Source organism: Mycteria americana, chromosome 1 (assembly GCF_035582795.1).
Source record: "Mycteria americana isolate JAX WOST 10 ecotype Jacksonville Zoo and Gardens chromosome 1, USCA_MyAme_1.0, whole genome shotgun sequence".
In the NCBI taxonomy this organism is placed as follows: domain Eukaryota; kingdom Metazoa; phylum Chordata; class Aves; order Ciconiiformes; family Ciconiidae; genus Mycteria; species Mycteria americana.
The window spans coordinates 189020133-189046805 of NC_134365.1; the positions used below are offsets into that span (position 1 = coordinate 189020133).

The 26673-nt window shown below is 40.2% G+C and overlaps 1 protein-coding gene across 9 annotated transcripts in view; it reads right to left on the bottom strand.

Moving 5' to 3' along the window:
• ENOX1 (ecto-NOX disulfide-thiol exchanger 1) overlaps positions 1 to 26673 on the bottom strand; it is a 397458-nt gene that overhangs the window by 63853 nt on the left and 306932 nt on the right. For all 9 annotated transcript variants that reach the window (XM_075489098.1, XM_075489137.1, XM_075489072.1 and 6 more), the window contains 3 exons: positions 23881 to 24093; positions 8189 to 8295; positions 4765 to 4882 (listed from right to left, as the gene is read on the bottom strand). In XM_075489098.1, the coding sequence (XP_075345213.1) occupies positions 4765 to 4882; positions 8189 to 8295; positions 23881 to 24093 (438 nt within the window). The remainder of the gene's footprint in view (positions 1 to 4764; positions 4883 to 8188; positions 8296 to 23880; positions 24094 to 26673) is intronic.

Below are 26673 nucleotides of genomic sequence, written 5' to 3' on the forward strand. Positions count from 1 at the left end.
AAGGCAGAAAGAGCTGCAATGTTTAAGTTTGGCACCTACTTTAGGTATGTTTGAAAATCCTGCCATAGAGGCCTAAACTGTCCTGACTTGGAAGGCAGCACCAATCTTATGTGTTCAAACTGGACTTCCACTACATAACTTGCAATTTATTATTTGCATGCAGTCCCTGAGACGCTATTAAGCTATTTCATCACAGGTAATACAGTGGTGGTGAAATGCTCCAGGGGCCCAGTGAATGGGCTATTGCAAGTCTGCTCAGCCAGAGAGAGCCCTATACCGACGTGTTTATCATCCACATGGACAGAACAGGCAGTGGGTGAATGAAAGGAAGCATTGTTGCCTCCATTTGATAGTAGGGGACTGAGATAACATGAATTCATTGATTAGTCCAGGCAGGGGGTATGTAGCAGAGCTGGGATTTGGCCCAGAGCTCCGGGATCCCAGTCAAAAGCCTTAATCACGCGACCATCCTTCCCGTGTCACCCTGCAAGCCCTGTGCATTTCTTTCTTTTACGCAGTGCCAGCCGCAGTCTCTCGCTGAAGTTGGAGTTGTTAGAATTAATGGCACATCGCCGAGAACTGCAAAAGAAAGAGATTAACCCACCTCCCCTTAAAGTAAAATTACAGGTGCCTTCTAGGCATAAACCAAACTTCACCTCTTTTCTACAACACACAGCTTCACTTCACTAATTCTTAAAATTACTTTGGAGGCTTTTACATGTGGATCCTTACACCCGGTGCCAGCAGGTGGGAGACGAAGCATCCATAAATCCTGATCATTCTGAAGATTTTCATATATCCTCTAGACTCCAGCGCTGAATCTCTTTTTTTTTTCCCCTGAGCTAATGCTTCAGTAGCTGCACCTTGACTTTCAAATGTATTAACTGAGTTGCCAATCATCATTATTATTTTTTTCTTAGCAATCTCCCAGCTTTACTTCAGCAATCCTCTTGTCCCTTTCAAACTCCAAAATCCACATTGCAGAAAAATCACTGTTTAAAGGCTGAATTTTGGAAAAAAAAATCATCATTCTAAAGGAATAGCTGATCCCACAGGTGAGATTCACTCAGTTTCAGGCCAGCCTTTTGCCAGCTTTTCCCGTAATGCAAATGACCTTTAGTCTGTGAAACCAGGAGGATTTCCTATAAACTAGGCATGCATGCTAGTTCAGCCGACTTATTGGTTTCCCTGGGGGGATCTTCAGGGGGTCCTTGCAACAGTTTGAGATGCTCTCCAAAAGAACAAGCAGGTAGCGATGCCTTCCTTTTCCTTGAAGATTCAGCTTGCACACGATAGAGCAGGGTACTAACTAAGCCTGGGGAGAATGACCTGTAAAACACCTGGAGGAGCAGAAGGTCTTTGCCCAGGAGGCAGTGCCTCAGCCCTGCAACAGGGACTAGAGGGTGGAAGACGGGTCCAGAAGACTGACAGTCCCCATTCTCATTCCAGCTCTGCCACTGAGCCACTGATATTAGTAAATCAGGTTCATAAAATAGAAGAGCAATTGGCAGATGAAAGAAGAGGACTGGAGTCTAGAACGGAGTGAGGCACTTTGCAACAAGTCCCCCTGGAGCTGTTCTGCGTTGTCGCAACTAGCAAGCCCGAATCTTCCCAAAGGGCTATTAGTAGATTTCTAATACACACCACGACTTGATCTCTTGCATGACTTAGTGTCTTGCACAACTTGAAGAAAATATGCAAACCATTCTTACTAACAGCTTTTTCATCATCTCCCCCAAATCCTCAGAACTTATTGTGTGCAAGGGCCTCAGCAAAATGTGACGTTCCTCTGAAACCTGAAGTCCAGCAAGTCTGGGTAAGCATTCAGGCACTGAAGTCCTTTCGCACAGCCTCAGGGCTTAAATGTGTTGCACTGTGTTTTCAAATGTTGGGGCTGGAATCCACCCTCTTTTTTTCAGGGTGATGAATAGGTTCCTTTTCAGATACCCTAGAGGAGAGTTTTCATTCTAAGCAGTCTAGCCGTGAGGAAATGTGACACACTCAGCACCGTACTATCTAGATGCTCACAGAAGTGGAGTTATTTCTGAATGTAAAAGGCTTGAGTTAAAGAAGAAATTACATGGGGAGATTGCTGAAACTACACTTTACCAAGACAGAATGAGGTCTTAGGACCCATTCTAAATTGTTGAATTAATTGAGCCTTCTTGTACTAGGGGTGATTTAACCAGGTGAACTAGTGAAAAAAGACCTGACACAGGTGTTGGAACATGGGGGAATCTCTGTCACTTGTTGTAGCTTTGGGGATGGAAACTTCCCAGCAGTGTTGTTCCCCCTGTTGAGTAGGGCAGGCTGAAAAAGAATGTTCTCAAGAAAATTATTGGGATGGCAGGACAGGCAGTCCACAACTCTGGAACTATCCAAACCAATTCAACACATCTCGTCCCTTCAGCCATTTTTGGATTTAGACTTTTAAGCCTTTATATATGCATGCTGTCCTTGAATTGAAGAGGCACAATATCTTCTTTGTGTTATTCAAGCCTTGCCCTTCCCATGGTTAAGCATTTAGACAAACATTTTAAGAAAGGGGGTTAAAAATAAAGTTCCAATGTTTTCTTACTGTGCAGAATTGTTTCTTTGTGATAAAAGATTCTTTAAAAGACATTCTTTGTAGAACAGAGGTTACTGTGAATACAAATAGCCACTCCAGTGAGATAAAGAGGTGGTTCTGGAATGACACACTCAGAAAGAAAGAAAAAAAGAAAAAGAGAAGGCAGCTAACACAAATAGTACTTTTAAAAAATGCTAGAAGAAGGAAGGAAGAATCGCTTCTCTGTACATAAAAACGAAAAAATAAATGCCCCTCTCTCACTTTCTTTTCATTTACCAATGTTTTATACCCAATAACTTTTTTGATTTAACTCCAAGTTCCCTCCATTGTCAATGACAGAAGAATCAAATCCACTTGCTTTAGTTGAGAGTGTAATGTTGGAAGAAGAATGCTATAAAATTAATTTTAGAACTGGATGACTCTACATATGCAGCAGGCTGGATCAACTCCACTAAGATGAAGAGGATGATGAATGGTACAATGGACAACGACAGACAAGTACTCAAGTGGATTCATGTCACTAAATTTTGATTTAGTATGCAACACAGTACTGGGTTTGCTGCTGTTGTCACTGAGGGGACTCAAGTCCCCACATTATAACAACACAAATAAACTGAAGTTGTTCTGGATGGAATGCTGTAGAAATCTCAGATATCAAAACATTTGATAGAAATGTCCCTTTTCATGGAAGAAAACCAAAGATGCTTTCCTATTTGTTGTGTTACAAAAACAATGACCGGCATAGCTCTGCCATAAGCATGCTTATGTTAAACCTAGCTGAATTGATAAGTATGACAGTTCAAAACATCATTATTCCTCTTCTGGAGTGCAGGCAGTGGGTATTTCTGGCTCTACCTTCCTGTTGTTAATTCTAATGACTTCCCTCCATAAAAGTGGACACAGTCAAGGTAAAATGATTAGACAATCATAAAAATCTCTGATTGCTAGCAGTGCTTTGTCTGCAGAGACCCACTGTCTCAGCTCCAAACATTTGCTAATGGTGTCTAGAAAATTCAAACCCACACAATTAGCCAAGCAAAAATTAAGGCTGCCCTTTATAGGTTTTATTAATATTTCTTCCAGGAAAAACATTAAATCTCCCTTCAGGAGAGATGATGTAGTAAAAATTTCTTTGCTAGAATGACACTCCTTCCTTCGGTCTTTACTTCTGGAGTCACTCGACCTCACACAGCATCGTGTCACAGGAGGAGCCAAAAAGCTCTTCTCTATGTAAACTTGAATTCACACTTTTGTGCAGGCATACAAGGACTTGAAACCATTGAATGGATGAAGTTCTTTCCTTTGTTAATATGGTGCCTGTATGCAAAGGCCTAGATCAAAATTATCCTCATCATCAGACTCTCAGCTTCTTTCCATATTACTCCCTCCTTCTTTACCTTCCTTAAAGGTCACTGCTGGCTGGTAGTTCCCAGTCATGCTTCGGCCTCTGTAAATTTTCTTTCTGAAGATGAGTGTCTAGACAGGCAAACCCTTATTAGCTACTCACAACTTTATTAGCCGATGTGAAGAAATCAAGCAAAGGGTCCATCCAGATCATGTTACCAGTCAGTAATTCAGGCAGCTTCTGAGCCACCTCTTGGAGTGTCCACCCTAGATAGCAGAGTATTTGTAGAAGGCCAAAAGAGTTGCTTTTCTTTCCACATATTACAAGCACCCTTGTTCTTTCTTTCATGATAGCCATCTAACGAGAGTCAAATTAATGCAGTATGCAGTACCATATTGCGAAATATGTACCCTTAAGAGTTAATTCCACCAAACACACAGTTAAAATGGTACAGCGTATTTGTTAGAGAGCTTATACATTACTATGTATTTGTTGGAAAGAAAGGTAAGGCTTAGAGAATACTGACCAAAACATCACTTCAACTGGTCTCATACTAAGACATGGTTACAACCATGAAATGAAAGACTGTCGTGCAAGACTGCAGAGAGTGCGCTGAAGAAACATAATGCTTCCAGCCAAGGGCAGAACTGGAGAATTTTCGTCATTATAGATCATAGCAGGTGACAGACACCTGCTAGAGACAACTTGCATCATTCAAATAACTAATTTATGAGGGTTTAAAATAAGATGCTGTCTTATATGATCAGCTATTAATATATCACTTCTCATATGTAAGTTTTTGTTTGCTTTTTAAAAAACAACAGTTGTTGTTAGAGGGATTTGGCTTTACCTGAATCATCTGCTCTCAGCTTTTTACTGGGATTGTCACCACTGTCATCATCGGACATTTCCATCTCTTCTTCCCGGCGGATTCCCATGAGCTGTTCACTGTGAGCGTTTCGGAGCTCCTAAAACCCAAAATGACTTTTTGTCAGTATTAATTTCCATAAAGTCATTATGTATTATTTAGTATCTGTTTTTAATACTGCTCTGATTTTAATTATACATCATTTATCATTGTAATCGTACTTATTTGTATATGAATATTTATAACAACAGTAGCACAGGGAATTCTTCCTGTGAAAGAACGGAGTTTATCAAAGGTAACACTCAGGGAAAACAAGGGATAAAGTGAGTCTTCACGTCGAGTGATCTTTAGTTCTCCTAAACATAGCAGAATGCTTTAACAGCAGGCGTAATGCTTAAAATTGTGTATAAAGCAGACTGATAAGGAGATTGTCAGCCTACTTAAGGTATAGATAATTCTTGCTTCTCTCTGCCACTTGGGGTAGGATTCATCTGGCCAAGTGTAGGTGTCTCCATTAAACAAAGTCGTATTAACTATACCCTAAAAGCGCCTAGTTCTCTCTACCGATGGTAAAGGGAGCCGAGAGCAGCCAGCGCAGACAGAGCGCTCTATATTGTAAGTGCCTAAAGCTGGGCAGAGGAATCCCCCCCTCTGTCCCTATGCCCAGATCGCCTCGGATTTAAAAGACCCAGCCCAATAACGCTGTCCTGAAAATCTCTGCACCTTGGTCGAAAACGAGCGCCAGCACAGCCAGCCGGGTTTCTGGGCGACCGCCGCGAGGGCGGGCAGGCAGGGAGCCCGTGCACATGGCATTGGGTAAATGATCGGCAGGCACGCGGGCTTTGTGGGAGTCTAGATGGTCTTTGTTCTGGTAGAAAAGCTGGCGCGGGTGTAGCGGCTGGCTTTTTAATGGCAGCGCTGAGAAGATTGAGAGGACTCTATTTTGTCCTAATAATCCTGTCAGGTGTAACACAGGGATGCTGCACCGTGATTAGTGTAGGCCTTTTCAGTCCGCAGACAGCTAATTTTTCTGCCGACAAAGAGCCTAATTCCCAAAGAGGTGGTTTGAAATCTTTGAAACAAGGAAGACTTGTGTGGAAGGAGGAGACAGCATTGAGGAGTCCGACCATTGCTGTGTGCAATTAACAATAAGCTGCCAGAGAGGGACTGGGTGAAAAAAGGGAAGGCGTTTCCCTTGAGCTGCACCCTTGGTTCATCGGCAGATCTTGAATATTCTGATAAATGTATATGTGTCCATTAATCCCAGCAAAGGCAAGGAGGCTAATTAGTGGGCGTTTTACATGAGCATAATTTCAAATTTTTAAAAAGTGATTAAAAATGTAAATTGTCAACCAGTGTCTGATGCAATCAGAGGCACCTCTGGAAGAAATTAGCAAGCCATTTCTTAATTCCTTATTGGAAAAGGCCACCTGCACTTTTTCCTGGGGAAGTATACTGCACCCATGAGCAGACATCCGCTTACATTTACTCTCTCTTTAGGGGATAAATATCCTTGATGCGTCAATGTCTACATTATCAGCAAAGCTAATAATCTTCCATGGTGAATGTCTATGTGTATGAGTGTTTGCTTTGGGTTTGGGTTTCTAGGAAAGCTTTCCTAAATTCAGGAAAAAAGGGAAGGTGATTAGGTAATTAAACAAATTAGCAGATAATGTCATGGTTAGAAAATATGATTTAAATCAAAGATGCCATTTGGTACATTTCCATCATATTTCACATCTGAAAAACGGGCATTTCTAAAATATATTGGTTTAGCAAGAGCCTTCGCATGTTTTTGAATTGTTTTTGTTGTCCTCTTCTTAGAAAAACGAAAGGCAGTAATATTGGAAAAAAATGAGTAGTGAATTAACATTTCTGGAAAGTCCAACTCTTACAAATTTCAGTTTATTAAAGATTTAGAAGCCAGCAAAATGAATGACACACCACATCCCTTTACGGAAAGTTAGTTTAAGAAGGGATGGTCTTAATATAATTGAAATAACCTACTAGCAAATCATATTTTCATACTTCTCTAAAAGATAAGACAAACATCAATCCCGAACTTCCCAACTTTTCAATTGAACAGAGGCTTTATCCACTACTTATATGAAATATTTGTGAACAAGATGCAAAATACAGTTTGTACCAATAAATTATGCTAACATTTTATTTTAAGTGTCCCATTATTGTGAAGTCATTTGGTATTCACCATAATAGCACTGATAATAAAGAATTCATTTGGTATTCATGTGGATGTTACATTTAGTGCCATTGGTATTCAACTGTAATTTAGCATTAGTTAATGGGCACTTAAAATGTTATCCAAATGATTTATATCACAGCACTTTAGTGTTTCTCAAACTAAGTGTACAACACTTATTTTACAAGTGTACTACAAAATAATTAAATAAGTGCACCTTACCTTCTAAAGTTTTTATTCTGAGACAGAGAAAAATCATTTAGAGGACTGTGATAGTAACAATCAACATACTGTACTACATGGAGGTAAACCAAGTGTATGTAAGTTGCTCATATTAAGAAAAAAAAAAGGAAGAAGAAAGAAAGAAAACAAAGACAGCGGTACTTACTTTTTAAAATACAGGCTCATAGCGTATATACTGAATTAAAAACGAAAGCTGGATGACCAAAACACAGGATGAGGTCTAGCGCTTCCTTTGCTGCCACTTGCAGCAAGGGGAGTTAGAATCCCGTTTCCTCTGCTCACGCTTATGACAGTCACACATGCATGGTCCCACATTGCTAACTCTGTGTGGTAGTATGATTACATTTATACTGGTTTCTTTGCAAGCATAATATTTAGAATCAATACAAGTGATGTATCTACTTTTTTAAAGATAAACATAAAACAAATGGGAAGGAGTATGTCATAATTCTAGACTTAATATGCTTAAGTCATTACTTAGGAAAGAAACTCTATTTTATTTTCAGGCAAAGTCATCTTATAATGACCATATGATGGCACAATAAGAAAAAAAAATCTGTGCTACAGAATACTTCTTTTAAAAACAGATCACGATAACTCCTAAAAAGATATTTTTCAGAAATAATTCTTATTTCTATCCTTAGTTGAAAATATTGTTCCTAATTTCACTACTTCAGTTCATTATTTTAGATAGTAAACATAATCGTCCAATGACTTCCCAACTTTTGCATGAAAAATAAAAACATTGCTCTCTGTCTTAGTGTTATTTAATGACTATTACCATAATGAGAGCAATGGGAGCAATTCGTACTGTAGATGAGACTGCATAATGGCCAGTTGATTAACAGCTAAAATGGTAGCCGTAAATATTGCTGAATACACTATGTCCAGCTACAATCATACTCGTTCTGTGTCAATCCAGCTGTGAGATGATGGATAGAAAGTAATAATAAAATCACCAACCTCAGAATGCTTTCGCCAAATGTCTATGTTCTTTCGCTGGGCTTTCGAGAAATGGTCCCAAGCTTTTTGTCTGGTAGAAGCGTTGAAAACGGCGACAATCTGCTCAACTTTGGTGAACAAGGAAGTCAAACAAGACAAGCAATTTATGTTGTGATCACTATAGAGAAGCAAAGCAAAGACACTAGGAGTCTATGGATGATGTCATTACTGAAACAACATCATCAATATCCATCCAATGATGTGTCTTTTGTACTTACATTTTATCAATGTTGGAGATGTCTCCCTTCAAGTCTGTCTCCATAACTTTAGTCTACACAACTTATAACTACGTAGTACCAAAAAACACGCATGCAGCCGCTTCCCCGTGATGTCTGCTACAACTCTCTGCGCAGCCACATGCCTGCGCGTGTGTGGCTAGAGGTGTGTGGCTACAGAAATGACACTCGAGGCATAAACCTGACACATGTTCCCCTGCGGCAGCTGCGAACAGATGAGCAGGCTGTGCAAATGGAAGTGTGAAAGACAAGCAGGCTCTGCTTTGAAGGGTGGCTATCTGATAATGGGAATTTGCCAGCAGACGGGAAGGGCTAAACCATACATTAATGCTGCGTTCTCGAGCTGCAGCTGCTGCTTCTCTGCTGTTTAATATAAACAGGCTCACCTGTGGTAGATCATTCTGTCCTGTGTCCGTGGCCTATGTATGTTTATGTACACAAACAGCGGCATTTTTGTGCATATAAGATGAAGAAGAGATGTGAAACGGGCTTCCCTCATTCAACTCTAATGAATTTGTTCTGAAGCCAGACATCAATATTTAGGACGATTACCTAGGACAATTAAGATCCTGAAGTTTTTAGCTACTAGTTCATCCTAAATCAGAACCTTTTCTCCCAACACTCTTTTCTTTCTCTTCGCATCGGTTTCAAGCAATGTTGTCCTTCCACAACAGTGACCTGCCGAAAAATGATTTGGCCAAGATGTAAGTTGCCTTGATCCCAGCACAGTTAACTGAAGGACCACCAAGAAAACCAGATTTTCAACAAATGATCTGGGCTGTGCTCCTGAGTGAGCAGCTGTGCTGACCTATGAAGTCAAACTGAAAAATGCTTCAACTCTTCGACAAGGTTCTTGGCTATTTATCGCTTTAGATTCCTGGGCTGAAACGATGTCCCCTGTTTTATAAAGCTGCAGCTTGTAGCACCTCTCTCCCCTCTCTTTCACTGAGAAATGGTGGCAGGAGTGCTGTAATGCCCTCTGATCTGGTCTCTTATCGAGTTGCTCGATGGCTGCTCTCCTCTCCCCTCAAGTCACACATGCAGAGGATCTTATTATACATAACAACCTATCTTTCCTAAAATGGAGAGCTCAGCTAGCAAGTCAGTTATGTATCTTTCACCTCTAGATCTGAAAGTTACTCACTCACCGGAATAAGAGCACATTTCTTTTATTCTCTTTTTTACCACCTTTGCAAGCTGCTTTCAGATTCAAGAAGACTACAACATTTTGAATCACATATGGAAATTTTTCTCTGCAATCATTAGCACTGGTTAATTAACTTCTAAAGCCATAGAAATAAATGTCATCTTTTAAAATTAATACTTATATATAGTTTATACTGAAGAAGGTGCCTCAAAACTACTGGGATGATCCAATCCATTTGTGATCTGTTCAAGTTTTAATAGCAGATAATTTCAGCCTATTAGAACTTGCTTGGAGATAAGGGTGGATGTATCAAGGAAGTTATGCTGTGTATATTTATTCAATTAATTTGAAAAGAATGAAAATGCTAAAGCACTCTATTATTATGTGTATAGAAACTGAGGCTAGAATTTAATTACTATCATTATGTTGATGACCCAGGTGCTCAGAAAATCTTGCTTAATTAACAATCTGGTTTTACTTTGCAAGTGGAAATTCAAGTAGAACAGATTCACAAAGATATGAGGAAGAGCTGGTTTGCCATTTTCCACTAATAGGTATTAATAAGATCATCTGAGTTTTGAAAAACATTTGAACTTTAAAGTGTTTAATTTCCATTCTGTGAACAGGTGCTAAGATTTATCAAAAGTCATTATCTGATCATTTCAGAAACTCTCTTCAATGGAAACACAAGCTAGGAAGATGTCAAAGAACTTTTCTTGCATAACTGCAGTAGACAAAGTGAGCAGAAGAAGGATCTCCTTCACTTACTTAACTTTCAGGTATTAAAAAACCTAAAGGAGGTAAGGTACTATGAGTACTAGATGCTAAAAATCAAGGCATTTAAAGAAACTTTATGCAATAGACAGCTAGGGAAAATTAAAAAAGGGAAATGTAGGGGAGAATATAAATTAGTACATATCAAAGACCAACATCCCACTACTCTGTATTCAAAGAAAGTGTCCATATATACAGCAATTTCAATATACACAGCAATCTAGACTATGAAGTGTTACAAACACCCACAGGTAACACCCAACCTCAAAGGTCTCCAAGCATTTCCTTAGAGCTAAAGAGCAGCCAAGGCCGTGGTTTGACAGTACAGAAAAGTGGCTCCACATCTTTTGGTACTGCATCAAAATCCTGCATTCATGTATTATGAGATGGCAATCTTATATAAACCTGATCTGCCAGTTCACATTTGTTTGTAGGTTAATTCATGTTGCATTAAGATTCATTTGTTCTCCCACAGACATGCTGGAAGGCTAAAGCTGGCATAACTCCTGTGCTCTGGCTAATTGGTAGACAAGACATAATGTACCCACCCCTGACCAGGATCATATTTGTATGGGTAAGAGATCTAGCAGCACACAGCCCATAAGGATGGTAGATTCATCCCTAAGGGAAACCCAGGAGAGTTTATATCAGCTGAGAAACTCTCCACTGAACTCACTTTTCCTCCATGTCTGGGTAAGATTTGGCCAAAGAGAGGCCCCAGATTTTGGGCTGATATCTGCAGAATCTGAGACAGTTGCTCCCGGTCTCACTGCTGACCATGGTTTTCAGACTATTTCCTGACCTCCAAAAGGAAATTTCCAAAATGAAATAACAGATCATACCTATCTCTCTAAGGCACCTTGAACTCTAGGATGCACTGTACTGTCAACTGTGACTGGTAAGTAGAATTATTAAGTAACATGAAATATTCATTGTCAAACATCTGTTGGTAAGTTCTATGCTATATCAAATTTTCATTGACCATATGCAAAGCTGTTTCCTTACTAAATTAGGTTTTAAAACCCCACATTGTTCTGGAAGGGTCCATACCATGTCATTGTTTTTCCTATCAATATAACTTACAGGATGCAAATAATGGCATCTTTCCTAACAACTTATTCTGCGGCTGGTAATTTATGTAGCATGTTTCAGACAAAGGATTATTATCTAATTGTTTTTCTGCTGAGCTATAAATAACTAAAAAGATCCAAACAACTAAGCCTAGAGTGATGTGCAAGTGTCAATGTTTAACAAATGCAGTGTAACTACAATACACTTTAATAGAGGTGCCAGCTCATAGTAAGCACATCAAATGAAAAGTTTAAACCTCACTTTCTGTTATCATAAAACATGCTACCAGAATAGGGTATTGTTTTCAAGTATAAATGTAAAAACAACCAGAAAAACTAGGAACAACAACAAAAATCCCTTAAATGATGCCTCCACAAGTTGCATACAAGATTGGATTAAAGGGAAAACTAGAATTATCTCCAGGGCAAGAGAATATTTGACACAGGATATTTGAAAGTAATACTAACAGAGAAGAACAGAAATAAACAAGAACCAAAGTATAGCCTCATCTGTAGATTAAGACGTAGAGAACACTTTTACCCTCCGTTACATTTATCAAGCAGGCTATTTTAAATACATGATTGAGTGAAGGCTGAAATTTGTCCTTGGGTTCAGGAGACAAGTAGTAGTCAATTTTTCCTTTGCTTATTATGTTATCAGCTGCCATGCATACATGATTATTTTTAATTTCTTGTATGCAATAATATAGAGCACCAGCAACTAAATGTTTTATAATGCCTTACGATAAAAAAGAAACAAAATAGAAACTGAAACTCAGTATGTTAAAATAAAAACAAAAGTCTTTGCTGGCAGATAAAATAATCAGATTTCATGCAGAATTTCACTGCAAATTCCACCAATTAGGGATACAGGATGAAAAGGGCTTTGCACTAAATTACTGTAAGTGCAAGAATAGGATATATGGCAATTTAAAAATTCTGTAAGAGTGCGACAGTTGACATGCAGGGTAAAAGAAAAATTCTACCCATAAAATTACAGTGTAAAGGAAACTGTTACAGTAAATGTATGACATGCTTTTCAAATATAGATTCGCAGCACAGGGAGGATACAGAGTTGGCGTGGTTTGGGTCAGAAGCCTTGCTGCTGAATTCTGAGTAAGCTGGAGTCTGCCAATCGATTTGGCTCCAAGCCCAGCAAACCAAGGAATTACAGTAGTCAAGGCTAGATGCTGTAAGTGAATGAATTACAGTCTCCAGGTCAGTTTTGGATAGGAAAGAGAATATTTTTGGCAACAGTCCTGAAAGGCATTTGGTGCTGTACTGAATAGATCTTAGCATTAAGTCCGAGGCTAAAATTGCATGTAGGCGAATGACATGTGACATCAATAAGAGAAACGGTAGACAGATTGCAGAGTAATGAAAGAAACATAATTTTTTAATTAATCAGGGCCAACCCCTCAGTCTCATGGTTATAATACTGTTTACTTTCAGAAAAGAATTTGCCTTTTACACATTTACAGCTGAAAATCTGCAGCCTTTCCCTGTTACCCAATTCACATGCCACAGAGGGAGAAACAGATGTGATGATTGCCATTGACTGGTAGAGGAGGAAAACATGAAAGTTGGAAATATCACCCTGAAGAAGACTGCAGGTAATGCAAGGGATGGGTCCTAAAGTAAAGCATACGCACTGGTCATCAGCTGGATACATAAGCAAATGCCAATATAGATTTGTACAATGAAGACATAGTTTGACAGCTATGCAACATGACTCATCTGCCACAAATAAATGGCATACTTGTTTTGGTTTGGTTTCGTTTTTGTGAGGGTTTTGTGTTTGGTTGGTTTTTCGTTGTTTTTTTTTTTTTTTTAATCAAAACAAAAAAAAACCAGAAAAAATCCATGGGTGTCAAAAAGAAGGTGAACCGTGGCTGCAACTCCATCAGAGAAGAGGAGGCTACTGTTTGGTCTACTTGCTGTCTGGGTGGTTGTAGGTTCCTTAAGACATAGTCTTAAGACATGGCATGATAAAGGAGAAAACCACAGGACTTTTCTATTATATCCCCAAATTCCACCTTTTCGGACAGAGCAAGAGAACACTGCCTCCAGTGATTTATCTCCCAAATTGTTTTGCTGTGTGGGAAGTCAGCTTGCAAGGCTGCCATTCCTCAACTTGCCCTACTGCCAACAACTACATCTGTACTAGCGATCAAAACCAGCCAGGGACCACTCTCATTCCCTGAAACCAAGCGGCACAACATGCTGAGTGTCCCTGCAGCAGCAACCCTTCTCTCCCCCAAAAAGATGTTTTTGGAGAAACTACGTGGCCTGCACCAAACCCTGAACTGTACCCACATTGTGTGGGAAAATGCTATCTGGCCCAGAGCAACAACTTTCTTATGGTTGAACAGTATGGACAAGCCTGCCCTAGCTCAGCTTAATTTCATCCTATAGACAGAGTCGATGGGGTCATCTTTTACTAGCAGTCTCGCCTTTTGTGCTCTCGTCCTGATGCAGGGGTCTCGGTGTTGCAGAGAGCCATTGCAAGGCTTACCAGAGGAAGAAGGATGTTTTCCTCTTCTGTCCACCCTGTCTCGCCTACCTGAATACTAGAAAGAATGAGAAACAAGTCTAAGTGTCCTCTCTCTGAATTACACTATATTATTTCTACATTTCTCTTTGATTGGGGCTACAGTGTTTGAGACCAAGAGGAGGTTTGTCTGGGTTAATGGTTGATTCCCCTTCCTCTTCTGTCTGACTCAGACTGGTCCTAGTCAAGATGCTGGTGTGGGTTATTAAGAAGCTGAGTGAATGTCAGTGGGCTACACCTGAGTGACGCAGGAAGAAATATTTTTTCATAATACAATAAGCAGATTCTTCCACGTAGATGAAGGACAAAATAAAAAATACTTATACCACACCACAAATTATAATCCCTGGTCTTGTAAAAACATTGAACCTCAGTGTCAGCAGCTGTTGTTTTCCTTTCGTCTTCTTTCAGCTAAGACACCCAGTGAGGAAGAGTGAAAGAAGGAGCGTTATGGGGCTACTGAAAACGCCCCATTTTCAGGATTTATACTGAAACCTGCACAGTAACTTATCTGAGGTATGTATATCAACAATTAATAGTTCTAGAAATGGAAGAACACTCCTTGTTAAACTCTGGAAGAAAAAAAATACACTCTGATTAAAGAGAACCCAGTTTACCCTGTAAGGTATTGCTAGAAAATCTGTCTACAAAATAAGCTTTGAAAATCTTTTAGGTTGTGAAACGTGGTTTAATTTACAACAAAGAATCTGACAGCTTGGTGTAACAGCAAGTGCTGGCGCTGTGCCATGTGATAAATCACTTGGACTCAACAAGACCACTTCACCTCCATGTCATTTCTCAACAAACAGGAACCTGACATCAGGCCAGCACAACACAGTAGGGCAGGTACAAATGTACACTACCTGCTCTTTTAATGCCACCACCTTATATTACAGAACAGACTTTATGGACCTTGTGTTGACATCCAGAAACAAATCTAAAAAAAAAAAAAAAAAAAGCACCCCCCCCCCCCCGCCCAACTCAAAGAAAGATTAAGCGAATGCTACTTTCTTCATCAGCTTGACAAGATTATAAACCTTCCCCAACGCACTGCATTAAATTAGCTGTTCTCATTGTTATTTACGGTTAGGCAGACCTTTTTTTTCAGTTCTCAGATTTAAAAATAGCAAAAGTAGGAACGACTATTTTTGTAAGCCTGTCCAAAAAAAGAACCCCAAGGGAACTCTGAGATGAAGGAACATCATAAATGTGACTGAACTCTGGTTCAGGTCCCATTAAGTGAAAGGACTCTTTCTAAGTAATAATTGTCCAGGGATCTTGCAGATTAGAATGTTCCTAGGAGATCAAGAGGGCTATATTTGTTTCAAGCATAATATGGTTTCTTTTGCTGAAGAAAAAGAATAGAGAGGTGGATGAGGAGGCTTCAACAGCCATAGCCTCTTCTGGCAATCAAACAAAAAAATTGCCTCACACATCTTACATGGGAACATTTACTTCTCCATTTGTTGCCATACCTTATGTTCCCCTGCCTGCCATGACTTGACCCCTTCTCTCTTTGTTTACTGCCTCCAGTCTCACCTTACTTCTGTATTTTTGTTCCCTCTTTCTGTGCGTGTCCATCTTTCCCTCCCCCATAGTCTACCTGTTTCCAAAACTTTTCCTACCCTCATAACATCTCTGTCATGATCACAAACTACACCATTTGGGACAAATCCAGTGATTTGACATGAAGCAAGACTAGTGCCTACGGAAGGGAGTATTTCAGCCAGTCATAGTTGCATAGGGTTATTGATATTCATATTTACAAGGTTTACTCATTCACTTATAAGCAGCCTGAACAGTTTTAGATGTGCAAGCCACGTGATGTGTGTGCACAGCCAACTCGGAAAACCTTTTGGGTGAAACCTCCATCTTTCCTTCCTTGCTCCAATGCCTTACTCTCATCCCTTATTGTTAATTTCCATACATTTACAATTCAGTTCTGTGAAGCATCAGGCCCTTACCCTCCATCCCTACTCAGCAAGGCAGCTCAAAACCAAGCACAGATTTCCATGTGATTGAAGCACATGCTTCTTTGCTTTGAACCTTGCTTCATCATGTAGGAGATCCTGCAGGATCCAGGCAAGTGGCATGAGTTGTCAAAATGGGGCCTTAGACTGAAATCTCTTGGGAGGCAGTGCTTTTATTTTGCTATAAATCACCATGCATATTTAATGGCCTACATTTTAAAAAAAAAGAAAAAGTCTTACAAATAACAGGAGAAGAGCTTCTGTTGAAATTCTGGCCACACTTAAATCGATACCAAGATTCCTATTGACTTTAGGTGGAGTGAAGGCTACAGATAATGGAAGGAACGAAGAAATTCAAAGAAAATGAAACACAAAGGAATAAGCTATCTGAAACACTACAGGCTGCAACCACAAAGGGTTATACTGCCAGAAAGTGGGGAGGAATTGTAAGAATGCAAGGTAAAATAGAAATGGAGTCTTTCATCTCTATTCTCTGCCACTGCCGCAGCATCCTGGATAGAAATGCTTTTGAGAACATGTGTACATGAGATGGAAAATGGGAGGAAAAGTAAAAAAGAATAGAGATACCCAGCTGAGCTTTACTGGACAAATTATCAGTACAGAAGCAAGCAAAGAGCACACTGACTAAATGAGCTAATCAAAAGGGACTGGATGGATTGTGGAGGTTATTTCGTATTTAATTTTTTTTTTAGAAATACATCAAGGTAGAAAGCAATAGTGGCAACTAATGACATGAATGATTAATGTTTTTATTTGTATTATAGTGGCATTCTATGACACCAACTGAGATCTGGGCTGCACTGTAAAAACACATTATATGACTCAATCTCTTTCACAAAGAGCTTAATGATGACCTAAAAATTGCTCATAAAGTAAGCTCATATTTTTAAATTAGTCACCGGCAAATGAAAGAAAGACTGTAAGACCGGACAATTAAAGAGCAGGAAAATCCTTTTAAAAGTTGTTATTAATGCAGAGCAATTGAAAGAATACCCGGAAAGCATGAATGTATATAAAAAGTCTGACTGCTAAGAGAATTTTAACCAACATGCTTCCAATATCTGTAATGAAACTGGCTTCCTTTTTAGTACTAAAAGAATATACTAAAAAGTGAAAGGATTATTGGGGAAAAAGGACTGCAATATGGAATTTAAAGCAAATCAGATAAAATGGTCATTTTAGTAATCACCATCATATCAATGTAAATTCTACCTTTTCTAAAGTAAGAGAACTTTTGAAGTGAACCTGTAATAAGAAAAACAAAACTGATCCCAGCCCTTTTTTGAAGAAAGCTCAAACAGGATTTTTAACATTTTTTCTTCCTTTTTTTATATTAAAAATTCAGATTCTATCTGTGAAGGCACTGATAATGTTAAAACAGATTAAATCATATCCAGAGAGATCAGAGAATGAAAATGAACAAACCTGAAGAGAGGAGAATTTTATTCAGTCTGTTGAGAATGCATTTCCCTTCAGAACTATTTACCTTCAATTTATTGGGGGGTGGGGGGGGGAGGAGGGAAATTTATATCAGATACCTACTACCTGTTTGAAAAAAAGTCAGAGTACTCTAACACACCACTAAAGTCCTTCAGTAGAAAGGGAGAGAAAACTGGAGGTGACAATCCTGACCTTCCCAAGGAGGGGGACATGACACACAGTCTTCTCCCCAAACCTTTGATTCTTCTTAATGAACTGCCCTACTGAATCAGCTCAAAGGTGTATCTAGCCTCATACCCTGTGTCACAAATAAGAGGGCTAAGGATGCTTAGCAACCAGCTAAGCAGGTAAACTGCATCATCTCTTAATTCCAGGTTTCTTTGGTTTCAGGACTTCTTGAAAGATGAGTATCTCTTTGGTTTTTCTTCCATGTACACTTTTACATGCAATGCAAGAGCACAGGGAAGCAAACAAGCTTACTGGCAGCAGAAAGAAGTGACAGGCACCCTGTATATTGAGCTGTGGAGTGAAAATTAGTTTCTCTCGATAGCAAGCTGGGAAGAATATCTAGAGGATGACTGGAACTGGACTATGCAGTTCAGATCTTGAGATCATTTTTGAAAAATCAAAGCAGGCAACGGCACGTAGAGTTGTCATAAAATTCTGGCTGCTGATGCCGTGTACTTGCTTTAGATGGTGCCTAATACTCCAGTTGCTCGGGTGCCTCCCCGCTTCCCTCCTCGCCCATATCAGCGTAGTGCCATAGTGCACCTACACGGGAGCTGTTCGACTCAGAGCGCCATAGCATGTCGCTCTGATCACAGCTCCTTCCAAGGCTGGGATACCACTCACACGCAGATGGCTTTTCCTCTGCCACCGCCATGGCTTTTGTGGCAAAGGTACACCAGTGACATAATGAACATTGCAGTGCTTTTTCTGACCCTCTCAGAAGTCAGCTTATTGCCCAGGCAAAGTAGGGACTGACTCAGATGCTGTCTCTTTCCTTCTTTGAAATAATTAATAATGCCACTTTTATCCATAGATATGAATCCTTGTATTTTAAGACTTCATAAGTGGCCAAAAACTACAAAGTTTTGGTTCCTGACCACAATTAGAACTGTACCAAGAAAAAGATCCCAACATTTTCTTTTTAGTTAGTGGAAAAATCTATTTTACAAATATTATCTTATAGATTTGCGAATACTAATTTGCAAATCTAATTTGCAAATACTCCCGCAGTACTGAAGATTGCATCCTGTCACTTATAAATTGTGTTAAACTTTGTAACAGTGTTGCTTTTACTGCTTATTATGATGGCATGATATTTAGGAGCTGAAATGGAAAAAAAAAGGTGTCAGTATGTAGCTTGTCCACGAGGCCCCCTGGAAACATCAAGATTGCCTGCTGGTATACACTGGCCCTGAATACTGAGTGCTGGGGATTGCTACACTGGATTGCCACTGGCTTGCCACAGGCTTGCCTAATCCCAACAGTAGGATTGTCACTTAGCCGTTGTGAATGAAATTCAGGATGGCAACCTTTAAACATGTCTAAGTGATTTAGGGGGTCTGTTTCTTTTTTCAAAAATTACTTACTGAGAGCCAATGAGCTAATTACTGCTTGCCAAGGTAGGGTGAGAACCTGCAGCACCTCTCTTCTCCCTGATGCCAGCTAATGCACTAAGGAATCTCAGGGTCTCTGGGAACTGCCTTCCCTTTCCAGCAACCTCAGGTCCACCAGGAGGTAAGGACACATCTGTGATTCGTCACACTGGAATAAATGACTTTGCAGGTTTATACTCCATGTCTATCTACACCTTCAGACCCACATTTTGACACTCGGGCCTTTTACACAAGTTCTAAGACCCTGGTGATTATCTGTAATCAACTGTAATGGGTTAAAGCTCAGGCATCCTACAAAGTACAGGGGAAGGGCTTCACACCTGGGAATGCAGATAAGGCCACTGCCTTAACTAGCTGATGGACTGTGCATACGCATCCCCTGGGTGGGAACGTGCCATAGATGTATGTAGCTGTTCTCTCTGTTCAGCGCCATGTTACGGGAGGCAGGGAGACACCTCCCTCCAGCTGGCATCGTTCTGGATCAGGTGCCTACAAGCCATCTGTCAAACACGCTAAGGAAGGTCAATATTGCCTTTCAGAGCACCAGACCTCACCATTTAGACCACTCTTGGAAGGAGGGAGGCTTCAGTTCAGTTCCTTCACTGGCATTCAGGGTATTTAAACATATCTTTCCAAAAGGTCGTCCTGACCACTAGGCACTAAAATTCCCTGAAGGCCAAGGAGAGAGCGAAAGTGAAGGCTACCATGTGACGAGGAAGTAATCTGGCCAGGGGGCTCCACGATAAAAATCACCCTCCCACTCTTCCCCCATAGGCTTGCAAGAGACTGATTCATAGACCCTGATGGGGACCTGGTGCCTAAGTCCCTTGAAGATTCATCCATTAGTAAAATTGACAAAAAATGACCAAATAAGTGAGTGTCATTAGCTGCTCAGTAGCCAGCCATGGGGCACTTCTGTTAATTACACTGTGTATCTATCTACCTGCACACTGGAACACTTCCACCCCCTTGTGTGTCTGACTCTTGAGATATCAAATTAATTTTTGAATATGGGATTTTGGATCTTCACTCATCTATAGGTACTTTTGAAAATGTTGTCAAAAGACAGTGCACTAAATAGCCTGAAACCTCAATAAGAGGTAGATGAAGTTTACAGTGCATGGAAGAGAAAGTCAGAGGAGAGAATTCAGCTTTGGTGTAGTCTAAAAACCAACCCAACACGGATGTCTCTAGGGCTTCCATTTCTTAAACATGAGGATCAACATCTATAAGCCTTAGGCTGAAAAGGTGGTTTGGGAGGAAATGAAACGGAAATGCATGGAAAGTCAGGGAACAGTGTCAGACGTAACTGTGCTGTGGAAGCAAAGTGGAAGAATTTAGAAATCAAAACACAAAGCCAGAGCTATCGAAAATCCTGGCAAACAATCCATATTTTAAGCACAGATTCAAATCTGGAAAAACTAAGTAATTTAATAAAAAGAAGGAAGTGGACATTTTTCTCTCTTTATCCCTTAAATAACTGAAGAAGCACCATAACAACCCTAAGACTCCCTGTAGAACTTAAATCAGGGGCTGTAAATTGGTGGTGTGACAGCAGTAATACACTTCATTTCACTGATTATCCTGGTGCAAGTACCTTGGTCAGGTAATTAATTCACATGCTGAACACTTGACCCAAATTTTTAGGGGTAATCCGCTTGGTAATCTTCTAAATACCTCCAGGCAGAAATTTGTAGCAGGGATTTCAATACCTGCACTTCCTTAGTAGTTGGGCCATAAGCTGAAATGTTCTGGCCACACTAATCCTCATTAATAAGAAAGCATTTTGTACTGAGACCCACATAGACAGTGTTTGTGTTCCAGGTGAGTGCACTTGAAGCCCATTTTCTTAACGTATTTCTTCTTCACTCCCCATAATATTCACTGCTACAATGCTGGCATTTTTAGCTAAATCCAAGTTCTTCCCTTATGCTACGTCCTTCTGTATCAAGACTACGCACAGTAAGTGGGATTAATCTGCTCTGAACAAGGCATGTAAAAGTTGGGTCTGGTAAGCTACATCCAGTAGCTTACCAGTAAGCTACGTCCAGTAGCTACGTCCAGGAGCTTGGCTCTGGTATGCTACATCCCTCTGTATCAAGACTACACACAGTCAGTGGGATTAATCTGCTCTGAACAAGGCATGTAAAAGTCTGGTTCTGAGCTAGACCCCCTGTGAATCCTCTATGGGCAGCAGAGAAAAAATGGCATCTCCAAGAGATGATTCATCTCACTGGAAGAGCACCATGAGGTTGGTCTGGTGACTCATCCCCTGGAGATGCTTATTTTTCTCTGCTGACTGCAAAGAAAGCCCAGAATGGTCAGCTCGGAGTTAGACATCTGACCTAGTTCATGACAGAGAAACGCCACACAGTATTTTAAAAATACTGTAATATTTATGTCAAACGGCCACACAGCTGCAGCATTACACTAGACTTTTGGCTCCTTACTGCAGAACAGCAGAAGTGGGGTTTTTGCCACTCTGCAGAATTTAATAGACTGCGCACACCTATTTTGGACATCTAGTATTTTCAAATTCTTCTTCATAAAGCAAGTGACATGTTGTAACCGATTATATAGGGCTGTGGGAAAACAATGGAAAAGGACGTATGAAAAACGTTCCTCAGATCAACTCAAATACAGGAAAATTCTTGAAAAAGGGAAGCTCATTTCACAGTCTCCATGTTTAGCAATATTAGGCATATACACGTGTAAAGCAAAAACATCATCCATCTGTTCGTAGCAAGTTTGCAGAGAATTTTAATAAGACACATTAATGCTAATAATGGCCAATGTTTACGATGTTTATAAAATAACCAATGTGGAGCATCTGGAAAGCTCGTAAAATTTGTTCTTATACAATCCACAGGGTGTAACACCTTTCCCTGAGCCTGTTTTTTTTGCTGACCTTGTCCTCCTATGCCAGACCTGTCAGAAACTCTCTTCTTCCAGCCACTGCTGTGACTATGGCACTCTGAAACTCATGTTTTGAAGCCAGGCCTATTTCTGCTTTTGTAAGTTCAGCATTCAGCGCATTACAGGAACAAACCAGATAGCCAAAATTGCAAGATTCCACCTGAAACTACAGGGATCTCTATTTCCAAGTGACAGATGTTCTACAACAGTTGGTGACAAACGGGCTAATTTAGACTGATTTAACTAAAGTTCAGCCTGCTGACAATGGGGGATTTTTTTAAATGCAGCTGAAGAAGGCATTTCCCAATGCTAGGGCTGGCTGTTGCACACAAAACTACAGAGGCCCCGGTGTGAATTGAACAGCACGGCCACGCGTGGTGCCTGCGTTTCTGCTCCTCACACTGCCTTTTAGTTGCTGAGATGGAAGATGACATTGCTTAGCAAATTACCGAGGGAATTAGCTGGTCTTTAAAATTTGCTCACTGAACATACGTCTTCAGGAATCAAATGCCTTTGGCCCAGAATCTTTCTTCCTAATTCAGGCATCGAAGCTCCTAAATTAGAAGGACATGTGCCCTGAGGTGAATTGGTCTTCTGAGATGCTGAGCTCTCCATCACATATGCAGGAAGCTTCCAGGAGCTGCTCTTCTAACCCAGGCAAGTCCATCCAAGCTTCTGCTTTCAGCCCTAACTTCTGAAGGATGACCACTGAGGGACCAGAAATATATCACAGAAAAGTCTTTAGGGCTTGTCTTTTTATGTAAAGATTAGGGGTGTGATTCAGAAATTACATTGTAACAACTGCATTGTCCTCCATCTGGTAAATTGTCTTCGTTTTTGTTTTTAACTTGCATATGAGAGCTGGCTTCAGACTCCACCCGCCTGAGTATCGGAAACCTCTTGCTTGAGCAGCCATGAGTAGACACGTTAAAAACCAGCAACAACAAAATTAGTTTTCTTTCTCCTTTCTTGTCTTTTTTCTCTTTTCTTCTTGTCTTTTCTTTTTTCCTCCTTTCTTCTCATTTTTTCTTTTTTCTCTTTTCTTCTTGTCTTTTCTTTTTTCCTCCTTTCTTCTCATTTTTTCTTTTTTCTCCTTTATTCTTCTTTTCTCTTCTCTTCTCTTCTCTTCTCTTCTCTTCTCTTCTCTTCTCTTCTCTTCTCTTCTCTTCTCTTCTCTTCTCTTCTCTTCTCTTCTCTTCTCTTCTCCTCCTTCCCTTTGAAGAACACTTCTAGGCAAGTGTCCTGATTATTGTTTTATGAGGGAACCTCATTAAGGTAACTTCATTGATTATATTTCTGTACTAAGGAAATAGCTGCCAGCTCTAAATATTTAAGGCAGTTTATCTGCCAAATTAATACTGGCATTGTATCAGCCAAGCAGTCCCGATGCCAGCAGCAGTACAACATATTCTTCTACTGTGGGGGTGGCCTGTACACTGTGAATATATCCCTAAGAGTTGCTGAATCCTACTTCCTTTCACCTAAACGCAGGCTAAAAATATAACGCAATTGTCCTCTATTCTGTAATTGGCCTAGTTAACTAGCTGCAATGCACAGGCTATATATCACTTCTCTCCACAAAAGCATGATCTTTGCTTAGAGCAGGAGGCTTCTGTCTGATCCGTTCCTGAAGTGTTATGTCTACGCAACAGTAGACATTATGCATAGAGCACGTCTTCGTCTATTAATGAAAAAACTACTGAAACTTTGCTCACCTTGAGAAATAAGCCCTTAGGAATGGTCCTTGTTCCTCCAAATTGCCATAGAGTATGGAATAGGATATGAAGTAGAATATGACTGCATTGCAACTACTTACCCCCAAACAAAACAAACAAAATGATAAAAAAACCACTACCACCACCACCACCATCACTACAACAACACTGGACAAAAAGGAGTTACTTACATTGAGTGAGGATCCCTGTTAAGGCATTTTTGAAACTCTCCTTGGCTTGTTCCATTTCTTGCTCATGAGCGGCCTTTTCGTTCATGAGCCGGCGGACGTGGCTGTTGGCCGACTGCACCATGGAATAAAATTGGTTTGCAGAGCGACGATTCACCTCGCCTCGCTCAATCCAGGTAAGCAGCACTGTGATGGCCTCTGAAAACTTGCTATCATCTAGAACAATCAAAGCACAGGTTTTAAACTGCAGGCATAAATATCCTGCTGAGAACACATTTTCTGCTCCGTGTCACATTAAAATCACCATAAATCCTGCTTGCAGTATATCATTTTGGGCAACTTTGGGGTCCTTTGTTCTATCAGATGTAGGAAGCCAATACTGCCACGTGAAGCTACATAAATCTTCCTTCCAGACTTGTCTTCTGCTTATTTTAATAGCTTTCGCACAACAAAAAGCACCCCCACCTTTCCTGTGGCCTGCCTCCTTGCTTCCACAACGTCTCCCGTAAGCCGTTCAGCGGTATGGAATGACCTTACAGCGGGAGTGAGGAGACCTCTGTGTTACCAGACCCACTGAGGACATGAAATGTGTCTGTGTTAATCTGCTCAGCCGAAAGCTCAGTCCTGGAGCTTGGGCTCAGCCGTACTTTCGTCAACAGATTTCACTAACATCACATTCTTAATTAATGAACAATGACGAGGCTGAACAATTCCTCCTCAAAGCACTGATTAATTACACGGAACTGTTTTGAACAGATTATGTGTCTGTATTTGTTTTGTATTTTGCTTTTGTCTGTGTTTTGTTTTACATATTTCTTTTAAAGGAGTCCAGACGAATCCAGGCAAACACCTGGATTACAGCTTTTATGTTTACCATTCAGGTAACGAAAGTTATTTTTCTCTGCAGAAAGATCACCAAAAGTGGTGGCTAGATTTTGTGCACTCCTTCCCCAAGTAATCTTCCTTCCTCTGACAGTGCTCTCAGCTTCCTCAGAAGACTCTTAGTGCAGCATCCATTACACTTCTGGCTTCATCAGGATTAAGAGGACACATTTCTTTTAAAGTCCCATTTAGGCTGAACTGCAAGAAAATGTTATTACAACAGAGTGTCTTCCCGTGGAACCATTTTTGTGCAATTCGATGTCATTTTTTCCCCAGGATTTATTCTATAAAACTTCCATTTCCCAACAAATCTGTTTTAAAATCTCATCTAGTCCTTGTTGGTTAGATTTCTTTATATATATTTTATATGGTAGGTATACCTTTCTATAGGAGAAGGTGTACAGTTATGGTGGGGAGAAATAGTATAGTTATAACCAAAAGACACTTAAAATGAAAATTGGAAAATATTAAACCCAACCGACTGTGTTACAGGATACAGAAATGTGGGGCATAGTTTGTAAGACTCTGCTTTCCATGTGCAAAGAATAATGAAATACTAATACTTAAGTGATGATTTGGGATTTTATTCTGAATCAGTAATCACTTCCCTAAAAGGCGAGGAGCCTAAAGTACAGAGAGGACAAGTGACACACTCTGTGCCCACAGCCTATGAAGAACAGATTTTACATTGCCTGATCTTTAGCATCTTATTAACTGAAACGTGCTTTCAGCTACAGCAATAGGATTTGCTCTCCACAGCTGGATAGGCATGTTCACCCAAGATCCCCCCCCAAAATTTGCAAAATAAAAGCATCATAACACCCTCCCTTTGTACGATGATGTATCTGTTGTGACTTTACGTTAACATATGATTCATCATCATCGTTCATTAAGTAATTGTCTCTGGGGAGGAAGAGTCAGTCAGGTATATTTTCTTTCCGTATTGTCCCCTTGGCTTAGACTCTACGTCCTAGCTTTGCTGGATACATACACGGCAGGTATGTATTAAGTGGCTCTGACGAGTGAGGTTGGCTGAATATGGTCCTCGTATGTTAACAAGGCTCGTGCAAAGCCTCTTCATTGCGAGAAAACACTAAGATAAGGCTTTCCATGCTTGGGTAAAATCTTCAGCCTGCAAAATACACGGGAGCTGGATGTCACAGATCCAATACAGCCAAGAACTCATCCTTGGAACATAATGTTTATTATAATTACAGTAGTCAATAAGAATAACCTGTAATGGCTTCTGGCAATGTTAGCATGCAATTTCCAACAGTCTGTACAGTCAGGTCACCCTGTGGATGGCACTAGCCTGTTAACACCAAGGATGCGGCTGATTGTGAGTAGAGAGTAACTACAGCCGAATATTCCTCTTTTTTCCTTGTAGACATCATTATCTATATCATCACACATAATTTATCACCCAACACTGAAGTACCATTTAGAGTAAATTAACCCATTCAATCTAGGTCAAGACATGAACAGCAAAGTTGGGGAGATGATACACAGAAGCACCTCTGAAGAGGTACACCGTGACCTGCGAAGAAACAGTCTGCAGAACTGAGCAAAAATGTTTCATGGAGATGCATGAGGAAAATCAGTTGCACAGAACCATTCTCCCTTTTTCTTGCTTTAATGTCTCCCCAGTACACAGACGTATGTTGTTTTGCTATAGAGTCTATATGAAATGAAAACACCCCTCCTTTTGTTTTGTTTTTATCAGGCACAGTTGGTGTCTGTGAGGGATGTTCATAAACATGCCATCCTTCTGACATTTAAAAAGACATGCTGAAAACCTGTTTTCAACATACTGTACTGCCAGGGAGCTGCAGAGGTCTGTGGGCCTGTTATAGTTAATTCATGGCTCTGTACTAGCAGGAAAAAATCCTTTCATTGGTAAACATCAGCATCTTC